This window comes from Micromesistius poutassou (genome assembly GCF_964030765.1).
Source record: "Micromesistius poutassou genome assembly, chromosome: 7".
Taxonomy (NCBI): Eukaryota; Metazoa; Chordata; class Actinopteri; order Gadiformes; family Gadidae; genus Micromesistius; species Micromesistius poutassou.
In genome coordinates, this window is record NC_140277.1 from 4,656,140 (window position 1) to 4,681,951 (window position 25,812).

General features: G+C 42.5%; 4 protein-coding genes across 4 annotated transcripts; 2 read left to right on the forward strand and 2 right to left on the reverse strand.

Moving 5' to 3' along the window:
- The first annotated feature begins 2,427 nt into the window (after positions 1-2,427).
- Positions 2,428-16,387, forward strand: herc4 (HECT and RLD domain containing E3 ubiquitin protein ligase 4). The gene is made up of 24 exons (XM_084470319.1): positions 2,428-2,678; positions 3,197-3,469; positions 3,548-3,707; positions 3,911-3,987; positions 4,091-4,312; positions 4,424-4,515; positions 4,862-4,992; positions 5,532-5,692; positions 5,832-5,929; positions 6,026-6,150; positions 6,270-6,329; positions 6,493-6,604; positions 12,125-12,314; positions 12,419-12,591; positions 12,697-12,816; positions 13,112-13,210; positions 13,312-13,479; positions 13,561-13,704; positions 13,871-14,037; positions 14,210-14,276; positions 14,369-14,451; positions 14,765-14,948; positions 15,235-15,337; positions 15,446-16,387. The coding sequence occupies exons 2-24, from the start codon at positions 3,244-3,246 to the stop codon at positions 15,652-15,654; spliced, it is 3,171 nt and encodes a 1,056-aa protein (XP_084326445.1). The 5' UTR covers positions 2,428-2,678; positions 3,197-3,243; the 3' UTR covers positions 15,655-16,387.
- Positions 16,388-16,530: 143 nt separating this feature from the next.
- Positions 16,531-18,003, reverse strand: cox5b2 (cytochrome c oxidase subunit 5B2). Its single transcript, XM_084470320.1, has 4 exons — positions 17,820-18,003; positions 17,140-17,210; positions 16,869-16,968; positions 16,531-16,768 (listed from the first exon to the last, which is right to left on the reverse strand). The coding sequence occupies exons 1-4, from the start codon at positions 17,917-17,919 to the stop codon at positions 16,656-16,658; spliced, it is 384 nt and encodes a 127-aa protein (XP_084326446.1). The 5' UTR covers positions 17,920-18,003; the 3' UTR covers positions 16,531-16,655.
- A 202-nt stretch (positions 18,004-18,205) lies between these two features.
- On the reverse strand, positions 18,206-20,464 carry dnajc12 (DnaJ (Hsp40) homolog, subfamily C, member 12). Its single transcript, XM_084470598.1, has 5 exons — positions 20,282-20,464; positions 19,925-20,003; positions 19,585-19,724; positions 19,342-19,486; positions 18,206-19,154 (listed from the first exon to the last, which is right to left on the reverse strand). Exons 1-5 carry the CDS (start codon positions 20,357-20,359, stop codon positions 19,078-19,080), a joined length of 519 nt encoding a protein of 172 aa, XP_084326724.1. The 5' UTR covers positions 20,360-20,464; the 3' UTR covers positions 18,206-19,077.
- Positions 20,465-20,912: 448 nt separating this feature from the next.
- On the forward strand, positions 20,913-25,805 carry sirt1 (sirtuin 1). The gene is made up of 9 exons (XM_084470437.1): positions 20,913-21,337; positions 21,804-21,905; positions 22,013-22,251; positions 22,359-22,511; positions 22,653-22,800; positions 22,893-22,972; positions 23,260-23,443; positions 23,560-24,129; positions 24,360-25,805. Exons 1-9 carry the CDS (start codon positions 20,980-20,982, stop codon positions 24,662-24,664), a joined length of 2,139 nt encoding a protein of 712 aa, XP_084326563.1. The 5' UTR covers positions 20,913-20,979; the 3' UTR covers positions 24,665-25,805.
- Positions 25,806-25,812: the final 7 nt, after the last annotated feature.

The window sequence follows — 25,812 nt, forward strand, 5'->3', positions numbered from 1 at the left end:
CGACCTATATCTGGCATCAAATCCCTGGTTGTCCTTGCCAGGGACATTATTGATCAAAACAAAGGCTTCTGCCCTCATTTGGCCTGTTCAGCCAATAGCACATGGGTTAGTTTAACAGCTGAATTTGCAATAACACAGTTTTGAACCAACAGTGCTGGTTGGTTCAACCTGTTTTGTTTGTTTGGTCTCGTATCCTCCAATATGTCCAACATGATCTGTGTGCCACTTCCTCCAGAAGATGGAGGATTTCCCCTAAGGTCCTGTGTAATTGTGATCAGGTAGATCCTCCATGTAAGTCCCTGAAGCACTTGAGATGTTGAAGGTAGTTAGGATCTGCATCCACCAGTCCAAGTGATAGGATTTTAGCCAACAAGTGTAGATCCTCTTCGTTTAAATCCCTCTGGGGAAATGAAAAGATGTTTGTGTTGGTGTCTGTGTCAGATATGAACATGAATAATTTTAATACCTTATCGTCTTACCATTCTGCTGTTGACCAAGTTAGAATCTGATTTGCCTTTTCCCTGTGATATCGAAAGAAATGTTTGACTTAACAAATTACAAATTCTTGCTTTTAGAAGCTGGTTGGTTAAAAATCCTGTTTTTAATTATCTTCCTCTGGATTTTTTGCCCACAGTTATGGTTCATTAATTTTGTTGTATGTTAATTATAATTTACTATAGGACATGAAGAGGTCCGATAAGGTAAACATAAGCTCTCACAAAAACATTTAAACATTAAAAATCTGTTTATCATCTATGTTTAAGCCAACGATATGCAAGGTCAACTGCTCATCGATGAAAGACACAAGACTACAAATTACATCGATTTACATAAATGTTACAGAACACAATCGTCACTCCTTACCGGCTTCAGGGCCTTTGAAAAACACATAATGATGAAAATGATGCCAATGATGATCTGAGCGAGACAGGGAAAACATCGGCCATTAGGCATCGAATTTAGTCACATTTTAACCCTGATTTAGAGACACACACACACACACACACACACACACACACACACACACACACACACACACACACACACACACACACACATCTAGAAAGAGCAAGAGGAAAGAAACAACAAAAATAAAAAATAACTAGTAGGTCTACTTACTCCTAGCAGGTAAAGCATTTGTGTTCTTCTCGGCTCTCGCCTATCCGTGAGCGCAACTCTGAATCGTGTGTGTGTATGTGAGGTTAGCGAACACTGCTTGAACTGTGACTAGAGATACCGTCTGGAAACTACTGTATACACACAGAAAGGACCAGAAATACAGGACACGCTGCATTCCAGTCGCCTCTATTTCTACATCTTAAGATGTCGTGATAAAACAGGTGACGAAGGCTATTACGCAGATACACCTTTGGCTTTGTGGACTTTGTGGAAAACAAAAAATCTCGAGGGCCGGATTGTTCCATGAACAACATAAAAAGTTAGACGCCCTTGTGAGAAGATTCTCTACAGAATGACAATAATAACAACTATTTTTACTATTTTTGATAGGTCCTACTATATTCAGAGATGCGACCTCCTGGCTCACAGGCTGAAAGTATTTTAATCAATCCTTTAAAGTAATTAATTAATTCAGAGGACACAGTAGAATAAGCATAATTAATTCCCGAACCTGTCCATTAATTGTATTTATTGACTCGCTCCACTAGATGGAGCCAGATATTATATTAGATTGAATCTAGGAAAGGCCCATAATGTTTCTTGAATGGAAATACAGGATATGGATAGACAACGTCTCTTTACCACAGATCTTAAGATATAGATCTGAATGTAGCCTATGTTAAAGTAAAAGTTAAAGTAAACAATCAAATACAGCCTAAAGATTGGAAAGATCATTGTACATATTCACAACACACATTTAGAAGCAATATTTTTGTTTCTTTTAAATATAGTAGGCCTATGCTTGTTTTTATCATGGCCAGTGCAATGTTATAATTATAAAATCAAATAAAATGAGGATTAATTCATATGAATACGTTTTCAAGAGGTATATAACCCAAGCCACAGCGGCCTTCAAATAAACGTCTTACATCAAATCTGATAATTAGCCCAATCTAGATCTAGAACTAGTAGATCTAGTTGGTTCTCCAAGCTTCGCGACTTTTCTTCACTTCTGTCAAGTATCTACAGCGGTGTTGTTACTTCTGTGGCACATTAGTTTAACCTTCAAAGTAAAAGCGATCGAAATAGAAACGGAAATATGTATACATTTCCATTATTTAAATAAAGACGAATTGTATTAAGATTAACTATTTTTTTTTTCATTTTTGACAGTGTTCATTTATTTTGACCCGTAGATATGAACACATACCATGAAGGTAGGACCTTTACTGTAACCGGAAAACCCAATGCGCACGCGTGTCCACTTTCTCTCTAGCTTCACGTGCGTGTCTGGCTGCACTTGTTCCAGTTGCTGTTGACAGGAGGACACCAGAGCTGGAGTCGCCAATTTAGGCGTTAGATCGTCCATGGCTCATAGCACTGAGCGACCAGGGCGAATACTATCTCAGATATAGCGTAACATGTTCTGCTGTGCGTCGCTGGGCTAACACGTGACGTGGGAGTGAACATAACAGTTTGACTGTGGCAAGACATGCCATAAAGCAGACAGCTAATGTTAGCTAGCTGCCTTAATCCGCTTGGCTCACCTACTGCAACAGGTATTGTGCACGTACGACCTGCTTTTACAGGGGACTCGCTCACTATCACTGCTTAGCGAACTTACGTAGCACGTGTCTACTTCACTGGGCTGGTGTTGGTGTTGATGATGATGATGTTGTTGTTGTTGTTGTGGTGGTGTTGGTTAATGATTGAGCTAACTAAGACCACTGTACTACGTACAGCCAGGTGAAATATGTCTGGAAGAATGGGCTGCTGGGACTTGGTACAAGTGACAACATGCTTGTGCTGAAGTGCCCTTCAGCACTTCAGCACAAGGGATCAAACGTGTTTGTTAGCTTTGGGAGGTTTGGTAACGGTGAACAGCCACACAAGGAGATAATTTCATCAGTTGTATAGTGAGCATTCATTATCGCTTGTTATTATGATGGTAACATGTCATGCAGCCCAATGCTACATAGTAGAACAACAGCCACTGTTGATCTTTTGTGACTACAAAATAAGTCTGCGTCCAGTTTTTAAATGCATAAGCCACATAAAGTGTGTCTTTTCTTTCCAGAGAATCGGATACCCGGTTGGTGTGGATAGCCAACGGAAAGAACGACAATGTTGTGCTGGGGCAATGCTTCCTATGGGCAGTTGGGTTTGGGTGGAATTGACGAGGAGATAGTCATAGAGCCTCGTAAATGTGACTTCTTTCATGGGAAGCAGGTGTGTGACGTGGGCTGTGGCCGAAGACACACCACTGTTTTGCTGGAAGATGGGACCGTTTACACATTTGGCTGCAATGACCTGGGTCAGCTAGGACACGATAAGTCGCGAAAGAAGCCAGGTTGGTTGAAACCTGCAGTAACAAAATTCAGTTATGTAGCCGGAAGGCATTTTGGCTAAGATCTGTGTTGTCCATTAGAACAGGTAGTGGCCTTGGATGCACAGAACATTGTGGCGGTGTCCTGTGGAGAGTCCCATACGCTTGCATTGAATGACAAGGGACAGGTTTTCTCCTGGGGACTGGGCTCTGATGGTCAACTGGGTCTCAATAACTTTGAAGAATGTGTCCGTGTGCCAAGGTAATCTCTTTTGTTCTTATTGGCATAAAGCCATTATTTAATGTTTTTTTTGCTCATTTATCACAGTATACAGAAAGGTTGATCCTACTATTATTTGTATTGTACCCTTGTCCCAGCATGGAATCGACTTTGTTCTGTGTAAGACTTTTTTTTACTTCAAATAATTGTATAATAATACTTTTTTTTCCCTTTTAAAATTCAAGAAACATCAAGAGTTTATCAGACGTACAAATCACTCAGGTAGCCTGTGGATACTGGCATTCCCATGCTCTTTCAAAAGGTAAGAGTGGCAATTTACACCACAAGGTTATTCTCTCCTGTACGTTAATTGATGCACTCCTGTTTATTTTCTCTATCTACCTCACATTATGTTTTATGTCTAGCCGGCCAAGTCTTTTCCTGGGGTCAGAATCGATATGGACAGCTGGGGCTTGGAACGGATCAGCAAGGCCTTCCCACACCCCAACACGTGCAGTCTTTACAGGGCATTCCCTTTTCCCAGGTCACGGCAGGAGGCGCCCACAGCTTTGCCCTAACCCAGTCTGGAGCAGTGTTCGGTTGGGGGCGCAACAAGTTCGGACAACTGGGCCTTAACGATAACAATGGTACGAGTGCAAATCAAACCACTTACAATATTGTCACAATCTATAGGCACAGGACGAGTGAATCAATCTGCTTTTTTATGACCAAACTAATCTTCTAAAGGTTGGTTTCAGATCGACATAGCCCAACCTTGCTGAAGTCCCTGAGATCCCAGCGGGTCATATATGTTTGCTGTGGAGAGGACCACACGGCCGCACTGACCAAGGTAAGCTCTTGTTTGGTAGAAGTGTGTCGTCTTCAGTGAGGCTGAGAGTGAAACCATATTTGTATGGTTAGTAAATGTTTTTGTAAAATTGTATATTGGCGATAGTTGTTTTACTTTATTTGTAGTGTGTGTAGTGGAGGATGGATTTCTCCTCATTGTGCATCTGTACCCTAAGAATAGATACATTTCTTTGTCATCACATTTTGTAATTCATCAAGTTTGGTTCCTTGTTTGGTTTGAATCTTTACAGAAAGTCCCCTCTTTCTTCCCCAACAACCAAGTTAAGGTGTTACATAATGCAATCCTTTCATACCTGTAACATAACAGGGGTTGTGTTGGATTACAGGAAGGAGGTGTGTTTACGTTTGGAGCAGGCGGTTATGGACAGCTTGGACACAATTCTACGAATCATGAGATTAACCCCAGGAAAGTGTTTGAGCTGATGGGAAATGAAGTCACACAGATTGCATGCGGAAGGTAAAATCCTAATCATGCATTTCATTTGCATGTTGCTACATGAGCCCTCCTGCACATTGTTTTGTGTGAGTCATTGTGAGTTCAGCAGAAATAGTAGGTCAACAACCAGAGCAGCGTAGATTGAAAGTAGGGGTCTAGGATTTAGATAAATTCCCGATATGATTCACAGCTTCAGGAAATATATTATTATTGTAAAAAAAGTCACTTTTGTGACTTAAAAAAAAAAAAAGAAATAATCATACACACTTTACTTTTTCATGCCATAATTTGCCACATCGCCTTTCTTAGCGCACCGCCAAATGGAGTAGATCCTGAAATTAGCACCCTATGTATGAATGGAAGATTTCATTTTCAATCTGTAATTGTCTTGAACCAAGAATCATTTTTTTATCGAATCGTGGCCTTAAGATTTTGTATTGAATCCTCACCTTAATCATTGAAAATGATTTTGAAGATCCACACCCTTCATTGAAAGCCTCTGAAATAAATTGTAACAAATAAGGCCATAAAAAGTGTGTTTTCGCCTTCGCCTCCTCAAGGCAACACACTCTGGCGTTCATTCCTTCCACTGGGAAGATGGACTCGTTCGGCCTCGGAGGAAACGGGCAGCTCGGGACACGCTCCACGTGCAACAGGAAAAGCCCTGCCCCTGTCAAGGGTTCCTGGGCAGACACCAATGGCCCAACCTCCACAGATGAAGGTGATTACATTGGTTAATGGTAAACCATCCTGGCAGGTGAATTAGTTGAATAGGTTGGTGCGTGCACTTCAATTAACTGGAGCTCCAGGCAGAGAGCTAATTGGTTTGTTTTGTGGGTTTGTTTGATTTGGTTTTGCAGGCACAAAGCAGGCCTACTGTGTCAAGAGGATCTATGCAGGCGGGGACCAGAGCTTCGCTCACTACGACTCTTCTGATTTGTACAACAATTTTACAGTTGTATGTTCATCATCTTTTTACGATTCAACCGTTTATACATGTGTTATAGACCTTTATAGACTCTTAAGTGTATTTGTATTTATTCATACATCCTAGGACCGCAAGAGCCCAGACAATGTGAGGCTAAAGAATGGGAGTACGACAATTTGCACACTGACCCCTCAGCTAATACAAAAGTGGCTGACTCTGTCACCTGGAAGACTCCCACAGGAGACCTCCAAGTAAGACCTGGGTCAAACAGACCTCACCTGTTCTACTCTGCGCACCCAATGTCACAAACTATGTCTATATGGTTCCATTCTAATAGGTTTCTTTGGTTTAAATCTCTAACCTCCTATAGTGAAATTGACCTGGTGTTCTCCTCAGCAAGTTGCCTCAATGGATCCTTTTTGGCTGCAAGGTAATCACATTAATATCATGTTTAAAACAATGCAGTTCAGTATGTTGTTGAACATTTCAATGCATTTATGAATGCAACAAAGTAATTTGTGCTTGATTCAGAGCGGATGTGGATTTACCAAACAGTTGTGCCTGCGGATGACAAACGTCTCTGTTCTCCACAGCCATCCGGACCACTACAACACCAGCAGTAAATGTTCTGGGGTGGATATGAACATGGCCCGGCTCATGTATCACAAACTGATCCAGCCAGACCACCCAGAGTTAGCTCAGCAGGTGAGCTTGGACATAATGCATGCTTTTAATTTGGGTTATTCATATTATTCCCCTGTTGTTTTTTGTCCCCTATTTCGGGGACTCTTTCATCACATCACATCACATCTGTATTGACAAGCTGTATTAACATGGCGATGCATACCTCCACATTTTTATTTGATTTATTTAGATTTTTGCAGATACATTTTCAGGGGCAACCGAGGTTTGACATTGTCATTTACAGCTGTTTATGGTGCTTGCACAGGATCTACTCACCCCAGTTTTGTAAATGAATAATGGCGAGTAGTTGCATTTAATGTGTCTGCGGGGACGTTTGTCATCCGCAGACACAACTGTTTGGTAAATCCACATCCGCTCTGAATCAAGCACAAATTACTTTGTTGCATTCATAAATGCATCAAAATGTTCAACAACATACTGAACTGCATTGTTTTAAACATGATATTAATGTGATTACCTTGCATCCAAAAAGTGATAAGAGGCAGCAGAGAGAGAGGTTGTGTTTCCCGAAGCTCCGCTAGGCAGTGGCAAAAACTACTTAATTCATCGTTCAGGTCTACTTTATTTTATTTTATTTCATGATCATAATACTTAAGAATATATAGTTTGTTTCGTCAACCTCCATTGCTCGATTCAACAATACATTTTGGCACTTTGACTACTGGATCAGACCGCAGCAAAAGCCTTGGACTTTCCTATCGCCAACATCTGTACTCGGATGTCTCAGGCACAGAGACTGGGAAATGCACAGACTGCACCAAACTGCAACAAACTTGCATTAGAAAAATGCAAAGGACTCCTCCAGGGTACAGTGCCGATGGGTGAGTTTGCTGAGCTAGCTCAGACAAATACACAACAGGATGATCAAAGCTACACTGTATCCTTCCTGAAGCTGGACAAGAGAGAGACAATTCCAACTGCCTCTCATTGGCACAGAGTCTGCGCTAAGCCCAAACAACATTTTAGTTTACCATGCCGCTGAAGAACCGGTTCCTGCCGCTCCAAGAGTCCACGAACGCGCCTGCCACCCATGCACCCCTAAGCCCCGAGATGCGTCCAGACGGATGGTGTGGACAGAGACCGACCATGACCCTGTCGCCAGAGAGGCCAGCTGCGCATGCATCTGCCACCCATGCACCCCTGAGCCCCAGGATGCGTCCGGATGGACGGTGGGGACAGAGACGGAACATGAACCAGTCGCCACGGAGTCGAGCTGTGCATGCGTCTGCGACCGCCACTTCAAGCCAACAAGGGCCCATCTCACAGAAAGCAGATGAACCAGACACTCTGATTGTAGGAGACTCAACCATAAAGGATATAACCGGTAAGAAGATCAAAACATGCTACTTCCCAGATGTGACGGTTAGTGATGTCAACCAGAAACTAACCACAATTATAAAACCCCAAAATCTCACAGGTTATTGTGCATGCAGGACTTAATGATATTCGAAGAGAACAGTCAGAACTTCTGAAGATGGATTTCACTGAACTATTGGACACACTGGACAAATTACACATTAGGTTATTCATCAGTGGACCCATACCAACAGTTGACAGGGGAATAAACAGATTCAGTCATCTACTTGCACTGAATACATGGCTTTCAAGAGTCTGCAATGAAAGAGGAAGGGGCTTTATTTACATTTCAACTTGTTCTTGGGGCGCAAATATCTTTTCAGAGCAGATGGCCTACACCCAAACAGGTTAGGCTCAAAACTGTTAAGGGACAATCTTCTCTTCTCACTCTCCCACAAATTTACCCTGTCATGCCATGAGATGAAGCGAGACTACAGCCTCCCCCACACATCTACTGTCCCACTATCTGACACACAGATAGCAGACAGACCACAGACCTTGAAGAGAGACAACAGCCCGCCCAACACCATCAACACCATGCCTCCCCCCTTTGCTGATGCTGGCTTGGCGAGGAACGGCCACCCCCCTCCTCTGCACTCCCCCATTGACGATGTCACGTCATGACCACAGTCTGATAACACCCAAGCAGAGGGCGGTTTATTGCTGAGACAAAAAAGGGTTCAGCCGTAGACACAGCACAAAGGAAGTTTCGCATAATCTGTTGAACCCAAGGTTGCCTACATCAAAACATGGCAACTTTTGCATTCCTGCTGTAATCACTAAGAGAGTAAACAAAGGGAAACTTAGACGCACTGCTAACCTCTCAAATCTCATACCTATTCCCTCCAAACCAAAATCAACCTTAAAGCCTATCAATCAACACCATCAGGATGGGTCTACTTAATGTTAGGTCTCTTAACAAATCTTTTTTAGTTAATGACTTTATTACCACTTCTCAACTGGATTTTATGTTTTTAACTGAAACATGGCTAGAACAAAATAACAGTGCAAGCGTTCTGATAGAGACAGCTCCTCCCAACTATAACTTTTTTGATGTATGTAGATCTGGAAAAAGAGGTGGAGGGGTTGCTGCTATATTTAAAAATGTATTTCAGGGGAAACAGATGCTATTTGGTGATTTTCCATAATTTGAATACCTTTGTGCTGTATTGAAATGTTCCGCCAGAGTTCTCCTGTTAATTATTTACAGGCCACCCACATACGCTGCAAATTTCTTCGATGACTTTACAGAATTATTGTCTAGCATCTCCACAGACTTTGACTGTCTAGTTATAACTGGTGAATTCAATTTTCATACTTTCATACAATTTTAATGATAAGTGTGCAAAAAAACTTTTTACCATTTTGGACACATTTGAAATGTCTCAACATGTGAAAGAGGCTACTCATTGTAAGGGGCACACTCTAGACCTGGTTATCACAAAGGGTCTCAATGTTTCAGATCTCTCGGTGACTGATCCTTCACTGTCGGACCATTTCTGTGTTTTCTTTAATATATCTTTTATTCCCGACATACAGACAAAATCAAATACTGTAAAAAAAAAAAAACGGTATATCAATGAACATTCTAATGTACTTTTTAAAAAGGCCATCTCCTTGCTACAACCTCTCAACCCATGTTTTGCTGATGATCTTTTAGAAAACTTTAATTTGAAAATTTTGAAAGTCATAGATGTCATTGCACCTTATAAGGTTAAAACGATTTCTGGAAAGCAAAAGGTACCTTGGAGAAAAGCTGCTTTTGTAACAGCCCAGAAAAAAGAATGCAGGAAGGCTGAACACATATGGCGTAAAACAAAACGTCATATTCACCATGACATCTATAAAGAGAGCCTCTGCCTACAATTTAGACTTAAAAAGTGCTAGAGAAACATTTTTCTCCAATATCATTAAAACCAATACTAATAATGCCAAAACCCTATTTGCAACTGTTGCCCCCAACACAAATTCCACCTGACCTTCATTCCACACAGAAATGCAATGAGTTTGCAGCATTTTATACTGATAAAATTGAAGGCATTGAAGGCACAGACGCGCCATCAATGTCTCAACTTTAAACAAAAATGTTGGACTACCACCCTTTTCAGGCAAAAGTAACGTGGCAATGACATGCTTTAATGTCATAGACTCTAAAACTCTTGTGGAAACTGTGACACAACTGAAGCCATCCACCTGTTGCCTTGATACTTGATACCTACCAACCTCTTTAAGAATGTTTTTGACTGCCTAGCAATAGACATATTGCAAATAGTTAACAACTCTCTCCAATTAGGCACTTTCCCAAAATCCTTAAAAACTGCAGTTATCAAACCCCTTTTAAAAAAGCGGAGCCTAGATGCCTCTATTATTAACAACTACAGACCAATATCAAATCTACCCTTCATAAGTAAAATCATTGAGAAAGTTGTCCTCCAGCAACTTAGTGACTTCCTGGCATCAACTGGTTGCTATGACACCTTCCAATCCGGATTCCGACCCCTTCACAGCACCGAGACCGCCCTTATTAAAGTTGTAAACGACATCCGTCTTAACACAGACTCTGGCAAAATCTCAATACTAATGCTACTAGACCTCAGTGCTGCATTTGACACTGTAGACCATACAATACTTTTGGACAGATTAGAAAACTTGGTGGGGTTTTCAGGCACAGTCTTAAATTGGTTTCCTACCTACAAAATAGGAACTACTTTGTTTCCATTGGCGACTTTGTTTCAGAATCAACAAACGTGACATGTGGAGTCCCACAAGGTTCGATCTTAGGACCCTCTCTATTCAACATCTACATTCTCCCACTAGGGCAAATCATGCAAAATAACAATATTGACCATCACTGCTATGCTGATGACACGCAAATCTATGTATCGCTATCGCCAAATGACTATCAGCCCATAGATCTGTTGTGCCAGTGCATTGAGCAAGTCAAAGACTGGATGTGCCGAAATTTCCTTCAACTAAATGAGGACAAAACCGAGATAATTGTATTTGGTGCTAAAACCGAAAGGCTGTCCCTGAAAACCTCAATCAAAGCCAGAAATCTAGGGGTTATCGTGGATTCAGATTTACATTTCGACAGTCACATCAAATCAGTTACAAAATCTGCATATTATCACCTTAAAAACGTAGCAAGACTTAGAGGGCTCATGTCTACCGAAGACTTACAAAAACTTGTACATGCCTTTATCACTAGCAAGCTTGATTACTGCAATGGTCTCCTTACAGGTCTCCCAAAAAAAACTCTAAGGCAACTACAGCTTGTTCAGAATGCTGCTGCTAGAGTTCTAACAAAGACCAAAAAAATTGAACATATTACACCGATTCTTAAATCGTTACATTGGCTCCCTGTATGTCAGAGAATTGATTTTAAAATCATGTTGCTAACCTATAAATCCCTACATGGTCTAGGGCCAAAATATTTAACTGATATGCTTCCACTACATAAGCCTTCTAGGCCAGTAAGATCCTCTGAGACCAATCTGTTAATTATCCCCAGAGTCAACACGAAACACAGGGAAGCAGGATTTAGTTACTATGCAACAAATAGCTGGAATAAACTCCCTGAGGATTTAAGACTTGCCCCAACTCTGACAGCTTTTAAAACAAGACTGAAGACTTTTATGTTTGCTTTAGCTTTCTGCTAAATCTTAAATCTACAATGCTTCTATTTTTTATTTTATTAGTAACTTTGCCTTTATTTTCTCACTTTCTAAAAGGCATTTTTTTTTAACTTTGCCTTTCTAAAATGTTTTTTTTAATTTTTATAAAGTTGCCTTGCCTTAATCTTTCTCGTGCAAAGGCTCTACAAGTGAGTGGCTTACTCTAAAATGAAAGGGAAAAAAATATACTGTCAAGTGTAATCATGGATTCCTATTATTGCTAGAACTAATAATAGTAATGATAATTATATGGAACAAATGTCCAAAACCCAGAAAATTACCCATCATCACCTCCTCAAAGCAATACACCATTTAAATCCACCATTTAAATCCACCATTAAAGTATTATGGTTTATGGTTAAGTTGGCAAAACTAGTCATTTTCATCTAGACTTTAGAGGCAATTAGATGCAGGGCATTAAAAAAAACATTTCAGGAGTCTGGTTACTCGCTGTACGTCAATCGCCTTTTCCCCTCTCCTGTCCTATCAGGTCGCAGCGAGTCTGGAGAAGAATCTGATCCCCAGGTTGGGCTGCTCTCCCCCGGACATCGAGGCCCTGAGGCTCTACCTGACCCTGCCCGAGTGCCCTCTCTTCAGGGACCCCAGCACGTACGTCACCCTGGCCATCCCCTTCGCCAAGGCCCTTATCAGCTTGAAAGACGCACCACTGAAGGTCCTGGGTAGGTCCATGGAAGCATTTTGACTTCTCTTATTTCTTCGCTGACTTTTTTCAAAACTTTTGCCCGCAACAATCACAAGCACTGTGTTTGTGTTTATTTTCTAGGGAGATGGTGGTCAGCCTTAGATCCCACGGTCTTCCAGAGGCTGGTGGGGCTGTACAAGGAGGTGGTGGTGTATCTGCTGAAGATGCACAAAGTGGGCATCCCCCAGTCGGAGCAGAGGATCTTCACCTGCTTCCTGCACACATCCCTCCGGCTCCTGGAGATCCTCCACGCGGTGGGCGTCCAAAACATCTGCATTCATACCGTGTACGACCGGTGTATCCTGTTTTGAGCAGCACCTGGTCTTTAGAAACTGAATGATGTTTTATGTTACTCTCAGGTCAGCGAGAGGGCGGGACACATCATCCAGTATGATAAGTTCTACATCCATGAGTTGGATGACTTGATAGACATCAGAAATGACTATGTCACGTGGATCCAGCAGCAGATGTTTCCCCAGGTGAGACTTTTTATAACGAATACTTTGATAACAGGACAGTACCCATTCAAAATGAGAACCGCCCATCCAAAAACTTCACACTCGACACTGCACTACCATGGCAGATGGACAGACAGACATGCATGCACACATAGACACCTTCCATTTTTTCACGATTTACCATTGCATTGTAATAGTTAAATTGTCATTTAACTATTTCATGTCCATTTTTGATTTATAGCCCTAGTTAGATGGTATATTTCACCTCAACATGTCATTTCATGACTGACGTCATCCCTGTGCCTTGTATCCACAGGGTCACGAGGGCTCGGTCACCCTGTGCAGATATCCTTTTGTATTTGACGCCCAGGCCAAGACTACCCTGCTTCAGACTGACGCCGTCATACAAATGCAGGTAACCAACCCTACCTGTAGGATTTAGTAGTTGCTGTTTTTGCTGTAATTCCACAAGGGAGATGATGGCTATGGTTAATTGGTGGTGCATGCTGTCACTAGATGGCAGTGGACCAGGCCCAGAGGCAGAATTACAGCTCCATGTTCCTGCCAGTTGTGGAGTCTGTGAACCCCTGTCTCATCCTCATCGTCCGGAGGGAAAACATCGTGGAGGACACCATGGAGGTCCTGCGGAAGTCCAAGAACGTGGACTACAAGAAGCCCCTGAAGGTGCAATAGGGAGTGACTTGAGTTATATGGTAAAAGGTTTTTTGCCATATAATGGTGTTTCTGATCGGGTGCTCATGACAGGTCATCTTCGTGGGAGAGGAGGCGGTCGACGCGGGCGGCGTGAGAAAAGAGTTCTTCCTTCTCATCATGAGGGAGCTGCTAGACCCTAAGTACGGGATGTTTCGTTACCACGAGGAGTCCAGGCTCATTTGGTTCTCGAATAAGGTAAACATTGGAAAAGCAAAGCGAGATCTGGCTATAATGTACGTGATGTCTTGATTTAGACTACCAGGATACATTGGCCTTATTGATTGAACTAGTAACTGATACACCAACTCTGACAACTCTACACAAAAACATGCAAATCCTTGAAGAGTATGGTTCCTTGCAGACGTTTGAGGACATCGATCTGTTCCACCTCATTGGTGTCATCTGCGGCCTCGCCATCTACAACCTGACTATCGTGGAGCTCAATTTCCCAGTGGCCCTTTACAAGAAGCTGCTGAAGAGGAACCCAGCACTGGACGACCTGAAGGAGATGATGCCGGATGTGGGAAGGTAAGGTCACAGAACTAGCCCTTGTTTCTGGACTTGTATGTAGTTGTTTTTTTTAACCACACATTTTGTCAAAATGTAATCATGATCCTCTTTTTTGGGCCTTGGCATTCGGCCGATGTAGGAGAGGACAGTATTGTTAATGCATCCATTCCCTTATTTCCCTTTACCCCAGGAGTCTGCAGCATCTCCTGGACTACACAGAAGATGACCTTGAGGACACATTCTGTCTAAACTTCACTGTAGGTTAAACGCCTAGGTTTACAGTGAAATTATTCTAGAGATCTGTATTTCTTGAACCCCGGTTGAAAATGGCAAACTTACTTATTTTCAGGTCACAGAGGAAAACTTTGGGGCAACTGAAGTATTGGAACTCGTGCCCAATGGGGAGGATATCAATGTTAATAAATCAAACAGGTAAAGGCCTACACTGCATTCTTTCCATCTTTCCACTGTAGACATCCATATATGTCTACAGTACAAATGTACATGGATGTGTAGAAGAATTCCTGACCACCCCTATTTTGTAAATGCTGATTTACTGCCATCTAAATGACTTCTATTTAACCTCTTCTGCATAATAAGTAAGAATTATAGCACAAAAAGTTCACTCAGAACGAAGAACGAACGTGCTGTTATTCATGTTTGACTATAACCCACTTGGATTTTGATCCAATCTATTTGGCCAATGATTCATTCACTGCACTTTTATTTCCTCTACTGTTCACAGGCAGGATTTTGTCCAGGCGTATGTGGACTATGTGTTCAACCGGTCTGTAGCCCCGCTTTTTGAGTCCTTCCATGCAGGGTTCCACAAAGTGTGTGGAGGGAAGGTCCTGGAGCTCTTCCAGCCCAATGAACTCCAAGCCATGGTCATTGGCAACACCAACTATGACTGGAAAGAACTTGAAAGGGTATCAAACACAACCATCACTTTTTTCTTTGACATAAAAATAGAACTGACGCTCTTTATTTTATTTATTTTTTTAAAACATATCTACGATTTAGTTATTTCTGTATATTGTTTGAATAGTTTTATAGTACAGTACTTTTATGTGGGTTAAGTTGCCTTTTAAAATGATGCATCAAACACAACCAAAGTACTTGCAAATATGAGTAAATTCATCACTCTCAATTTTCTCCTTTTCTCAACCTCAGTCAAAAATAAGTATTGAACAAATGCATTAATTCTACTTTCAGACGACTGAATACAAAGGTGAATACTGGGCTGAACATCCTACCATCAAGTTTTTTTGGGATGTATTCCACAATCTACCATTGGAAAAGAAGAAACAGTTTTTATGTAAGTTGTACTATAGACCTAACACAAGAGTTCTAGCATGTCGGTTTGGCACTGTATGAATGGGTGAATACTATGAATACCAACACCACATGCATTCTTTGTATGCAGTATTTCTCACGGGAAGTGACCGCATACCCATTCTGGGGATGAAGAGCCTGAAGCTGGTGATCCAGCCTACCGGTGGAGGAGAGCATTACCTGCCAGTCGCACACACTTGCTTTAACCTGCTGGACTTGCCCAAGTACCCCAGCATACAGACCCTCCGTGACAAGCTCCTTCAGGCCATTGATCACAACCAAGGCTTCAACCTCGCCTGAGGAAGGACAAAGCTTTAGCATCCAAGGCTTGCTCAAACATTGTCTTGGGCTGTCCCCTGCTGTCCAAGGAAAACATTGCAGGGGGAAGCACATTAACTCACAATATGCTTATGAAAGGAAACTTTCAAATGAAGCTTCAATTGCATAGTATTATGCAATAGTGCAGGTATTTGCTTTTTTTCTTCTTTTTTTTCCACCCCTGCAGTATTTTGATGCTTGCCTAAATTGAGTTTTAGCAACGATACATACTTTGATAAATTCATTGTAGATATACTTTTATTCACATGTGGATAAGAATAGTTTGATGATGTTGGTATATACTTTGACACAGAAGCGCTCTTTTTAGGTATGACATAAACCCTACTGTGACGATTGTTACCCACACAGTGTGGTCATGTACACTTAATACTTATGCTTGCTGGATTTTCTTGGCCATAAGACTAAATTAAACAAGCTGCAAATAATAGTGTGGCCATTGAAATGTCAATTAATTTTTTTGGATTATTTGAAACTGCTAAGAATGCTTTATTACTTATTACCACTGCCACCAGTTAATTATTACGTTGTCATAATATTCCTCATCAGCCAGATGATGTGAAGTACAGTGTTAAAGAGGCACACCATTAAAAGGTATGCTCATACCTTAAAAAGGTGTGCTCCCAACAACTTCTAATTTGATGCTTTGTCATTGTGCATACATTTGACCTAAAGTCCTGAGGTATACCTCTCCTTTTCCAGCAGCACGGTGAAAAGGCTTTCCCACGTTTCAACATGTTGATTCATGAAATTTATATTTTACCGTCATGCCTCAATAGCATTCGATTGACAAGAAGGCTTTTGTAGTTTAGGTCAAACTGCTCCAAAAAAAACTAAAACTTAGGCTTATTCCAACAATCAGGTTTGTATTTTAATGAAGGGGGAACAACAACGACACACTTGGTATGGTTTATGTGGTAAAGTATAAGGAGACTGGAGATTGTCCCTGGTCTGAGGCTGATGTTTTAGTGGGGCAGCTCACTGTGGATCAACTTGTAATGAGAGCCACAAGACGGACACCGCTGGGCATCTCCCTCATGAAGCCAGAACCACACGATCGCAGTGTTGTCCTCCTCACCTGGGGGGGAGAGGGAAAGTACAGCCACCTCTGGTTAATCCATCACATGCCCACTGGGTAATACTGCACACCCTCTCCTCACACACTGCGGAACACTTACACAGGCAGCCCACCAGCCGCTTGGTGCCGATGCAGGGGACAATGTGAGGTTCTGCTTTGGTTCCTGCATACTCCATGGGCTTCAGCATGCTGTATGGGTCCTGAAATGGATAATATATAAAAATTTATATAAAATAAAGGTGTGTGTGTGTGTGTGTGTGTGTGTGTGTGTGTGTGTGTGTGTGTGTGTGTGTGTGTGTGTGTGTGTGTGTGTGTGTGTGTGTGTGTGTGTGTGTGTGTGTGTGTGTGTGTGTGTAAAAAATAATTGGTACCTTTCCCTTCTTGAGGGCCTGAAGGGCACGTCGCTCCAGTCCAGTGGCCTGTTCGTCATCTGTTGGTACCCCTGGATTTGTACCATAGTGCAAAACTCAAATCAATCATTTGGATTTCAGCGTAGTCAATGATGCATTTGGCAAGTTAAATCCACATAGGTTTTACTTACTACTTTTTTCTTTACTTCGCCACTGAGCGTGCTGCACGTACGCACCACTCAACAGTGCGCAGTAATAGACTAGGCTACGTATGCCCTTTCCCAGGCTACTGGCACCAGATCAACTAAGTTGTGCCAGGAGGTGGGTCTATCACAGGCCTCTGGGTAAAAATCCCGAATGACCTTGTTATTACATTTAAACGTTGTATTAGTGATACATAAATTATTTTTTTGACACTTATCAAAGGTAGGCCAATAACGTTATCACAATGTATTTCATATTTCGTTGTAAGGATCTTCTATTTGGCGACGAATAATAATAATAGTCTGATAGTTTGAAGAAATGTAGGCCTACGATATTAAATGGAGCCTATCGCTGAGACATCGTGTACAGCTATCCAGTATCCATTGCTCTATTTCGTTGCATTTATAATTTTGACGAATGCAACAGGTGTTTTTTTCCCCTCCTGCATTCGGTTTACACTTTCACTTATGTGTGTACTGTGTCGATATAGACCTTACCCTTCAGAGTGCCCATGGTCCGCTGTAGTGGTCTGACAGCAACATTTTGATTCACCAACCGCAATGTGGTACACGCTCGGAGTAAATATCGTCCTGCCATGCTGAAACTACTGTTACTGCGAGTCAACTCAGGTCGGACTCTAATGAACTCTGGCGGTTGTAGCAAACTTATAGCCGCCGCCTACCAGCTGAATGACAGACGAATGTCCAGTCAAATCACAAAAGGCGCTGCTCTGGCCAATGAAAAATGGCTGGACGATGACGATGAGCATGGAGCTCTTCAGGATACCTATTACAAGTAGGCCTAATGTTATAAATTACAGGTTGGCAGTTGGCACATCTGTGAACGCATATTGTGAAACATTGAAATACTAGTCACAAAAATAAATGTTTATAATAATCTTTATTTAATGTTGTGTTATGGAAGTAAACATCGGTTTGCTGGTAACATTATGAACCATTCAGGTCTTGCTTGAAGCACGTTATATGCATATTACAAACAGTGCACATAAAATATAACAGTACACCTAAGTGTGCAGTTGGAACTGAATGTAATTTCTACATGCAATTCCAAAAATGTATCAATGAGTAGGCCTAATGTATGAACCTACTGAAGTAATTGTGTGTTAGTACTGTACCTATGCTTTTGCTGAATAACTGAATGATCAGTTGGTTACTGTGAAACTTATACTTATCATGCCACTACCTGCAAGCAAGTGAGCCACAATTGAAGATTCATTGCACAATGTACACATTTAATAGAATAGTCAAAACCCTCAATTTGGATGGAATATTCTCCTTGTTACTCTTAACCTAATCCACCTTGTTGTGGTTCTTAAGATGAATTGATGAGGTGACTCAGTGCCTCTAATTATGTTTCCAAAATGGAATATATCTCCTGAATCTGTATTACATATTAGTGAGTCATGTCTCTGTGGGAGGAAACAATACATCCCTTCAATTCACAGTGTTTGACATAATTAATGATGGCAAAGACAACAATTATGATGTAAATATATTCTAAACCCTCATGAGCCTAATTGTACCACCTGTTGTATTACAGTAAAACAGCGGTTGATACATATTCAAAGCATATACAAAACGGTATACAATACTTAAATTCCTGAAAAAGCAAATTTGGTCCACGTTTAAAACATCTAAATACATACAAAATGTGTGTTATAGTTCAATAGAACAGTGACCTTTGTGATACATTTTAATTGTAACCGCACATACAGAGACTGTATGGGGATGACTTTTAGATCTCATAATTCCTAAACTTCTGAAGCAGAGTAGATGGGGAGTCTGAGGCCCAACGGAAGCGGTGGTGGTCACCTGGACAACGATGTAGAAAAGGTATTCACAGTTTGAAGTTTAACATATTAATTAACAAAAACAAATGCAACACATTGTCTGACACAACTGTTAAGCTATGGATGTTCAAGCTGATGATAAGCAATTAAGGGCCTACACAATAGAGCATAAGGCACGAATTACATAATGTATGTGTAGGCCTATTTACCAAAGGACGGCACAGCTTCATCTGAGTCCTCTTCTGGTGTATTTTGGCCAACAGGTATTTCTTCAGCTTGGGGGTTCACTGCAAATTCAGCTTTCGCCTCTTCCAACATAGGTTCCTTTTTAGGTCTCACGGCCCAGTGCATTGACTGACAAAGGGGGTTTAAAAGGGGTGTGAAACATGAAACAAGGTATCTATTTGATACAGAGAGTGTGTGGGGTGCTTCCTTGGAGGTAGGCTACTTACCGTTTTTACCGAGTCCTTCAAGGCGTGCCAGTCGTGGAATGAAATAGTGACTCCACTTCGTGTCCAAAGGTCATATTTCTTTCTTTTGCTTTCATTGCATAAAACCTCTTTAGCTTCCTGCAGCTTTTGAAAATCTGCAACTGTTATTTTTTTCCACACAACAAAATATTTAGGACGTTATAGCAGTATTAGGTACATTATTGGCCTATGGTTTTTGCACATGGGTGCTCCTAAGCATGCACGTTACTTACTTAATTCTTAATTGTCTTTAATTAAAACAGATAGACAGATCCCAAATGTACCTTGCAAATCATTTGTTTTACGAAAAATGTCATCCTACCAGCTTTGGGGTTCTCTGGCTGTTTGTCGGGATGGCAGGTCAAGGCTCTGATTTTGTATTCGTTGGTTATTTGTTCGGTCTGTAGTACATTTTAGGTGAATGCACACATTGGAATCGATTTAAATCACATCCACTCTTTACACAAACACAACAAGTAGTAGTACTGGCTAAGGCTATCAACCGAAACAATGATGAAACCGCACGAACTATTACAGGCGATCACTGCTGGTAAAATAGATTTTTATAAAGGCCCTTTTTTCTGGGCTACTTTACCTTTAATCTAATTTTAATCTGTGAGAAATGTTTCAACATATAAACTTCCAGCAAATAGACTGGGCCTGTTTAACCAGAACTTACCGAAGATAATTCGTCACAACCCAGTAACCCGTAGTAATCCTCCAAGTCCTCTCGTTTACAGTTCAAAACGGCCTCCATAAAATGCACAGATTATGGCTCAACTCGGCCAATGTTTGTATAAATACAAGAATTTGCTCCTTTGAGATCGTACCTATCAAATCCCTGCTGGCTGCTACTGCTCGCTGCGGCTTCTGTTTACTGATGGTCAGCATCAGGTGGTCTCACTTTCACTCGCGTGCAAGGCTGCGAGGATGAGTCACGATGTCAGAAAACACGTCAGAACCTCATGACTCATGAGGTTCAGACGTCATTGAACGACGTGCACGACGCTAACACCAATATTCAGTCCTTATGCGAAAAAACCTAAAAAGCAAACGATGTCTTAGCATATTTTCATAATCTCTGCACTTTGGCCTTGCTGTGGCATGAATAAGTTGGCATGAAATAGTAGGGTCGTGATGCAATCCTTCGCATGCTCTGCTTCGTTAGATATTGGATACTCAAATTAGAAAAAAAAATCACCACATGACACATTTTGTTATGGTTTGACGTCATCGACGTACCGAGGTGGACCCTGGGCGGCCGCCATTGGTGGGGAGCCGATCACGTGGGCCATGCAAATCACCCAGCTGTCGAGCGTAGAAGAATTTCGTTCCCTTCCACCACCACACGGCTCTCCGCGGCGACACGGGCTGAAGATGGCGGACGGAGAGAACATTCTCGGCAGCGCCTGCGCCAGCGCCGCTGATACAGAGGAGCCCGCTGCAAAAAAGTCCAAAATCAACATGATTCCCAACTATGGATTCAAAGTGGCCGAGAGCGAACACATATCCTGCGTGTTGGAGGCGACAGGGAGCTGGGAGGCGATGGTGAATTCCGTGCAGCAGCCGCTGCCGCCGCCAGCAGAGAAGGAGGTTGAGCCGGTGATGGCGGTAGAGCAGGCCCCAGTAGCACTAGGCGGAGACAATGGGGTCGCACTGCTGATCCTGGAGCCGGACAAAACAGACGTGAAACCAGACGAGAACCATGCGCCCGGGATCGCCGCTGAGACCCCAGGTAGGCGGTGACCGCGGTGTCGTGTATAAGCCAATGTGTCCTGCTGTCCTGGTTGTCCAAGTAACTTATTGTTTTAACTTGCCGGTGAGGTAGCTAGCCTCTGAATAGCTAACATGGCTAGCAGGCTAATATAGTAAACTACCAGTGCGTGGGACTGCAAGAGTTGCGCAAGGGTTATTGGCTATTGTGCTATTCGGGTAATTTGTCAAATGTAGATAGGCGGCCACTATCGATGCCTCCTGACATAAGCTGTGTTCTTTGGAGCGGATCTCTCTCTCCAATGGATTTGGTGGGAATCATACACTAGGTTGTTAACACTTCCGACCTTTCTGAGTTTGGAAGCAACATTCGTGATTTGTTTGGCACCAACGTTATTTGCGTGTTTGAACTTGTATTACATGACTGATGGTCGTTTTAAAGCACTGAAGTTATCGGCCCTTATTCTAACGACTCAGCTTTGCGTCAGATGTTCTTGGTCTTCCCTCCAACGGTTTGGGCGACTCCCCCGAAGACGATGACAGGTCTTCACACGCAAGTTCCAGCGACTGGACACCTCAACCTCAAATAGGTAGGTAGTCCCATTTAACATAAACTGTTAATTATAACACAATAATGAAAACTGTTAAGAACATGGGAAGTATTGTTCTACATCTGGTGTCATGTCGTCTTAACCAGGTTCCTACAGTTTCATTCAGCAACACATAATGAGAGAGACGGATCCTAGGACCATTCTGAAGGACCTACTTCCAGAGACAACGCTCCCACCCGACCTGGATGACATGACGTTGTGGCAGATCATCATAAACATCTCTGAGCCGCCAAAAAGAAAGAAGCGGAAGGATATTAACACGCTAGAGGATGTGGCCAGGCTTCTCCATGAAAGTAAAAAGATCCTTGTGTTGACCGGTGCTGGGGTATGTACTGGCATTAACTCTCTTACTTACTCTCTGTACTCTCTTACCTTTAATGTTTGGCACTGATGGGACACTTTGTCGGATTAACTTTTAGATCTTTCTTCTAGGTGTCTGTGTCGTGTGGAATTCCAGACTTCCGCTCTCGCGATGGTATTTATGCAAGGCTTGCTGTGGACTTCCCTGATCTTCCAGACCCTCAATCCATGTTTGACATTGAATACTTTCGAAGAGATCCGCGACCCTTCTTTAAGTTTGCAAAGGTTTGTCCACCATCTTGCCACCATTGCAAATTTCAATTCCTGGTGTCATTACGTTTGATCTGTGTGACGATGACCACAATCTATTTTGTCTGCAATGTTATAACTATAGCTTTGTGCTTTCACTTCATGTGTCCATTGCAGGAGATCTACCCCGGTCAGTTCCAGCCATCACCCTGTCACAAATTCATATCCATGCTGGATAAGAAGGAGAAGCTTTTGCGCAATTACACACAGAACATTGACACACTGGAACAAGTGGCGGGTGTGCAAAGGATTATTCAGTGCCATGGTAAGTTGCCTTTGAGATTGACCCTAGTCGATTGCACAACAACGTAATACAGTGATGTGGGCCTGTAACAAATAAGCTTGTTTTTCCTGCAGGATCATTTGCAACGGCATCCTGTCTGGTCTGCAAACACTCGGTTGACTGTGAGGCTATCCGAGAAGACATCTTCAACCAGGTATCCCTTACCAACAAATATCAGTCAAACTGCAGTTATTCAAATCAACCAACAGTCTCAAAATAATCAAATATAATGGTAAATCAAGAATCACAAAGAGTGTTATTCCCACACATTTTGAACATGGTCACATTTTCTAAATTCATTCAAATTGTATTCCACAATTATAATTTACATACATACAAATATCTGATGCAAAAATCTTTTTAAGAGGTGCATTGACCATGCACATATAATTTTGCATGCCTTTTAAGAGTTTCACTAATAAACGTAACTTTCTCTCGCAGGTGGTTCCTCGGTGTCCACATTGTGCAGATATCCCCTTGGCAATCATGAAACCAGACATCGTCTTCTTCGGAGAGAATCTTCCAGAGTTGTTCCACAGAGCCATGAAACAAGACAAAGACGAAGTGGACCTGTTGATAGTCATCGGCTCCTCACTTAAAGTGCGACCGGTCGCTCTTATCCCAAGTATGTTCGCCAAACAAGTTAGTTTTCCTAACATAGCCCATCATGTGTTTTTCCCTGGGCCTGTCCAAGCTTACCTCTGACCGCTCTTAACGCCTTCCCCTTGTGTCCGCATCCAGACTCCATCCCTCATGACGTGCCACAGATCCTGATCAACAGGGAGCAGCTCCCTCACCTGAACTTCGACGTGGAGCTGCTCGGTGACTGTGACGTCATCGTCAATGAGCTCTGCCACCGGCTGGGCGGCGACTTTGAGCAGCTGTGCGACCAGACCTTAAGACTCAATGAGATCACAGAGAAGCCGCCGCGGTTACCGGACACGACCGCGGAGACTGTGACGACGACGACCTCCGAATCGGACAAGACGACGCAGGAGGAGACGGCTCGGGGCGTCACACCCGTGGCAGTCACACCGGCCACGTCTTCAGAGGAGATAGCAGGGGAGGTGGTCACAGAAGCCCCCGACACCGCTGACCGCGTGCTTCCAGAGCCGTGTCCGGTGGCGGCAGAACCCCTCGAGGACGCTTCCGCCGTCGCCACCACGACCGCAGAGTCCTCCGAGGCCCCAATGGAGGACACGCCAAAGGAAGAGGAAGCGGAGGCCAAACGCCGCAACTCAAACCTGGATCTTCGCAGAAGATGCTGGATGAGTCGACTAAGCAGGAGCCCTATCAGCAAGCGCCTTGAGAGTAAGCGTGAGATTGTATCATTATCCCCGTAGTTCATTGGAAATGTACTGCCATGTTGTTACAAAATGAATGAGTGTGTAAATGCATTGAGAGTGTACACATTATAAGGGGCGGTGGCTCAAACAAGTAAAATTTCAGCATCTAATAGAAAATGCTTGAACAAGCAAAGGGTATCTTTCCCGTATGCCACATTCTGAGCCCGTTCTTGTCGTTCTGGTTTTCCCCTCCAGTGTGCCAGTACCTATTTCAAGCACCAAATCACTACATCTTCCATGGCGCGGAGGTCTACTCTGACTCGGAGGACGAGACGTCGAGCTCCTGCGAGAGCGACAGCGAGGACTCCAGCTGCAGCGGTGACGGCCTGGAGGACAGCACCGGCACCGAGGAGGAGGCCGCCGCGCTGACCCTGGACGGCGAGCCGGGCCTCAGAGACACGATAACGCACTACACACTAGCCAACGAGAGCACGACGAAGGCGCAGACGGACAATGCTTGTGAAAGCAACATTCAGAGCTCCACACACCTGGAAGTGTAAAAACGACCCAGTCCACAAAGCACTAGTTGTCTTTTTCTTCTTCTTCCTCTTTATCTTTATTTTTTTTGACTCATCAACCTTACTTTTCATTTTTGTATAAATTGAGCTAGAACGACAATTTTGAGTGAATATGCAGCAAATTTGTTGTTGTTCTTGTTATTTTTGTGCCCAGTTTGGTCACATATGTTGTCTGAAGGCTCATACTGTGGACTACTCGGTAACTGATGCAGTAGTTCATCTCATCTATGGTGTGTGTTGATGTGCCCTTGGCGGGGCAAACAAAAACCATTGCGAAAGTAGAATAAGCTTAAATTCATTGCAAACTCAACATGCAGCCCAGAGTACAGAGTGAAACAAACCCCACCAAAATCAATCGACAATGTGCCATCTTCTGCGTTTTCTGCAATTGCATCTTGTTTTCGGACATGACCCAAGGAAACGTTCTAAGCCTGCTGCCTGTGAGAGAGTAGGTACTATGAGTTTAAGACCCCGGATGTGAATCGTCCCCAGGTGTCTTAAGTTGAATGTGTTGTCTTAACCTGCAATACAGTCAAAGGTGGCCCTGGTGATAAATACAGATTTCCAATCTAAAACCAAAGAACACTTCCTCAGCCTTTTAAGTTATACATTATTTCTGTGTTTAACCTGTCATTTACGCCTTGTGGGGAAGGGGTGGGGGGGAGGGAGGGGGGCTATAATGGTTTCTTTTTTTCTGACGTGGCAGCTACTTTTTACGGTCAAGCCTCTTATTTTTATACTCTTTAACATGAGACATACTCCTGAAAGAGTAGGTGACATTTTAAATCTTTAAGAAACTCAAACCATCTTGTAATAAGTACAAGGTCTATGGAATGTCACAGGTTTTGATGCCCTTTTCACTTTTGATAAAGCAGAAAGGTAAATTGTTCTATAAGATGCGGGATCCTGCTTCCTGCAATATTCAGTATTGTTACTGGCTCGATGAAATTTGAACCAGTCTGTTTTGAATACATGTCTACATCAACATAATTTACCTGCCATTTTATTTAAATATATATATTTTTTGTTTACGGTTCAAGGGAATACATTTTGTTCTACATATTAGAGCTGTTCATTATGTCTAATTGGGTTTATTATAATTATTATATAAGTAAAAAGCCTCTTTAAAC

What these genes read in the sequence shown, in the direction of transcription:
- cox5b2 (XM_084470320.1), bottom strand. Translation starts at nt 17,919, where the DNA reads ATGGCAGGACGATATTTACTCCGAGCGTGTACCACATTGCGGTTGGTG. An exon ending in GACCATGGGCACTCTGAAGG is followed by an intron (nt 17,211 to 17,819) that starts GTAAGGTCTATA and finishes GTACAAATCCAG; the next exon opens with GGGTACCAACAGATGACGAA. An exon ending in GCGGCTGGTGGGCTGCCTGT is followed by an intron (nt 16,769 to 16,868) that starts GTAAGTGTTCCG and finishes TCTCCCCCCCAG; the next exon opens with GTGAGGAGGACAACACTGCG.
- herc4 (XM_084470319.1), top strand. Translation starts at nt 3,244, where the DNA reads ATGTTGTGCTGGGGCAATGCTTCCTATGGGCAGTTGGGTTTGGGTGGA. An exon ending in TAAGTCGCGAAAGAAGCCAG is followed by an intron (nt 3,470 to 3,547) that starts GTTGGTTGAAAC and finishes GTTGTCCATTAG; the next exon opens with AACAGGTAGTGGCCTTGGAT. An exon ending in CGCACCACTGAAGGTCCTGG is followed by an intron (nt 12,315 to 12,418) that starts GTAGGTCCATGG and finishes TTTATTTTCTAG; the next exon opens with GGAGATGGTGGTCAGCCTTA.
- sirt1 (XM_084470437.1), top strand. Translation starts at nt 20,980, where the DNA reads ATGGCGGACGGAGAGAACATTCTCGGCAGCGCCTGCGCCAGCGCCGCT. An exon ending in GATCGCCGCTGAGACCCCAG is followed by an intron (nt 21,338 to 21,803) that starts GTAGGCGGTGAC and finishes GCTTTGCGTCAG; the next exon opens with ATGTTCTTGGTCTTCCCTCC. An exon ending in CCTTCTTTAAGTTTGCAAAG is followed by an intron (nt 22,512 to 22,652) that starts GTTTGTCCACCA and finishes TGTCCATTGCAG; the next exon opens with GAGATCTACCCCGGTCAGTT.
- dnajc12 (XM_084470598.1), bottom strand. Translation starts at nt 20,359, where the DNA reads ATGGAGGCCGTTTTGAACTGTAAACGAGAGGACTTGGAGGATTACTAC. An exon ending in GCCAGAGAACCCCAAAGCTG is followed by an intron (nt 19,725 to 19,924) that starts GTAGGATGACAT and finishes AAAAAATAACAG; the next exon opens with TTGCAGATTTTCAAAAGCTG. An exon ending in TGAAGCTGTGCCGTCCTTTG is followed by an intron (nt 19,155 to 19,341) that starts GTAAATAGGCCT and finishes ATCGTTGTCCAG; the next exon opens with GTGACCACCACCGCTTCCGT.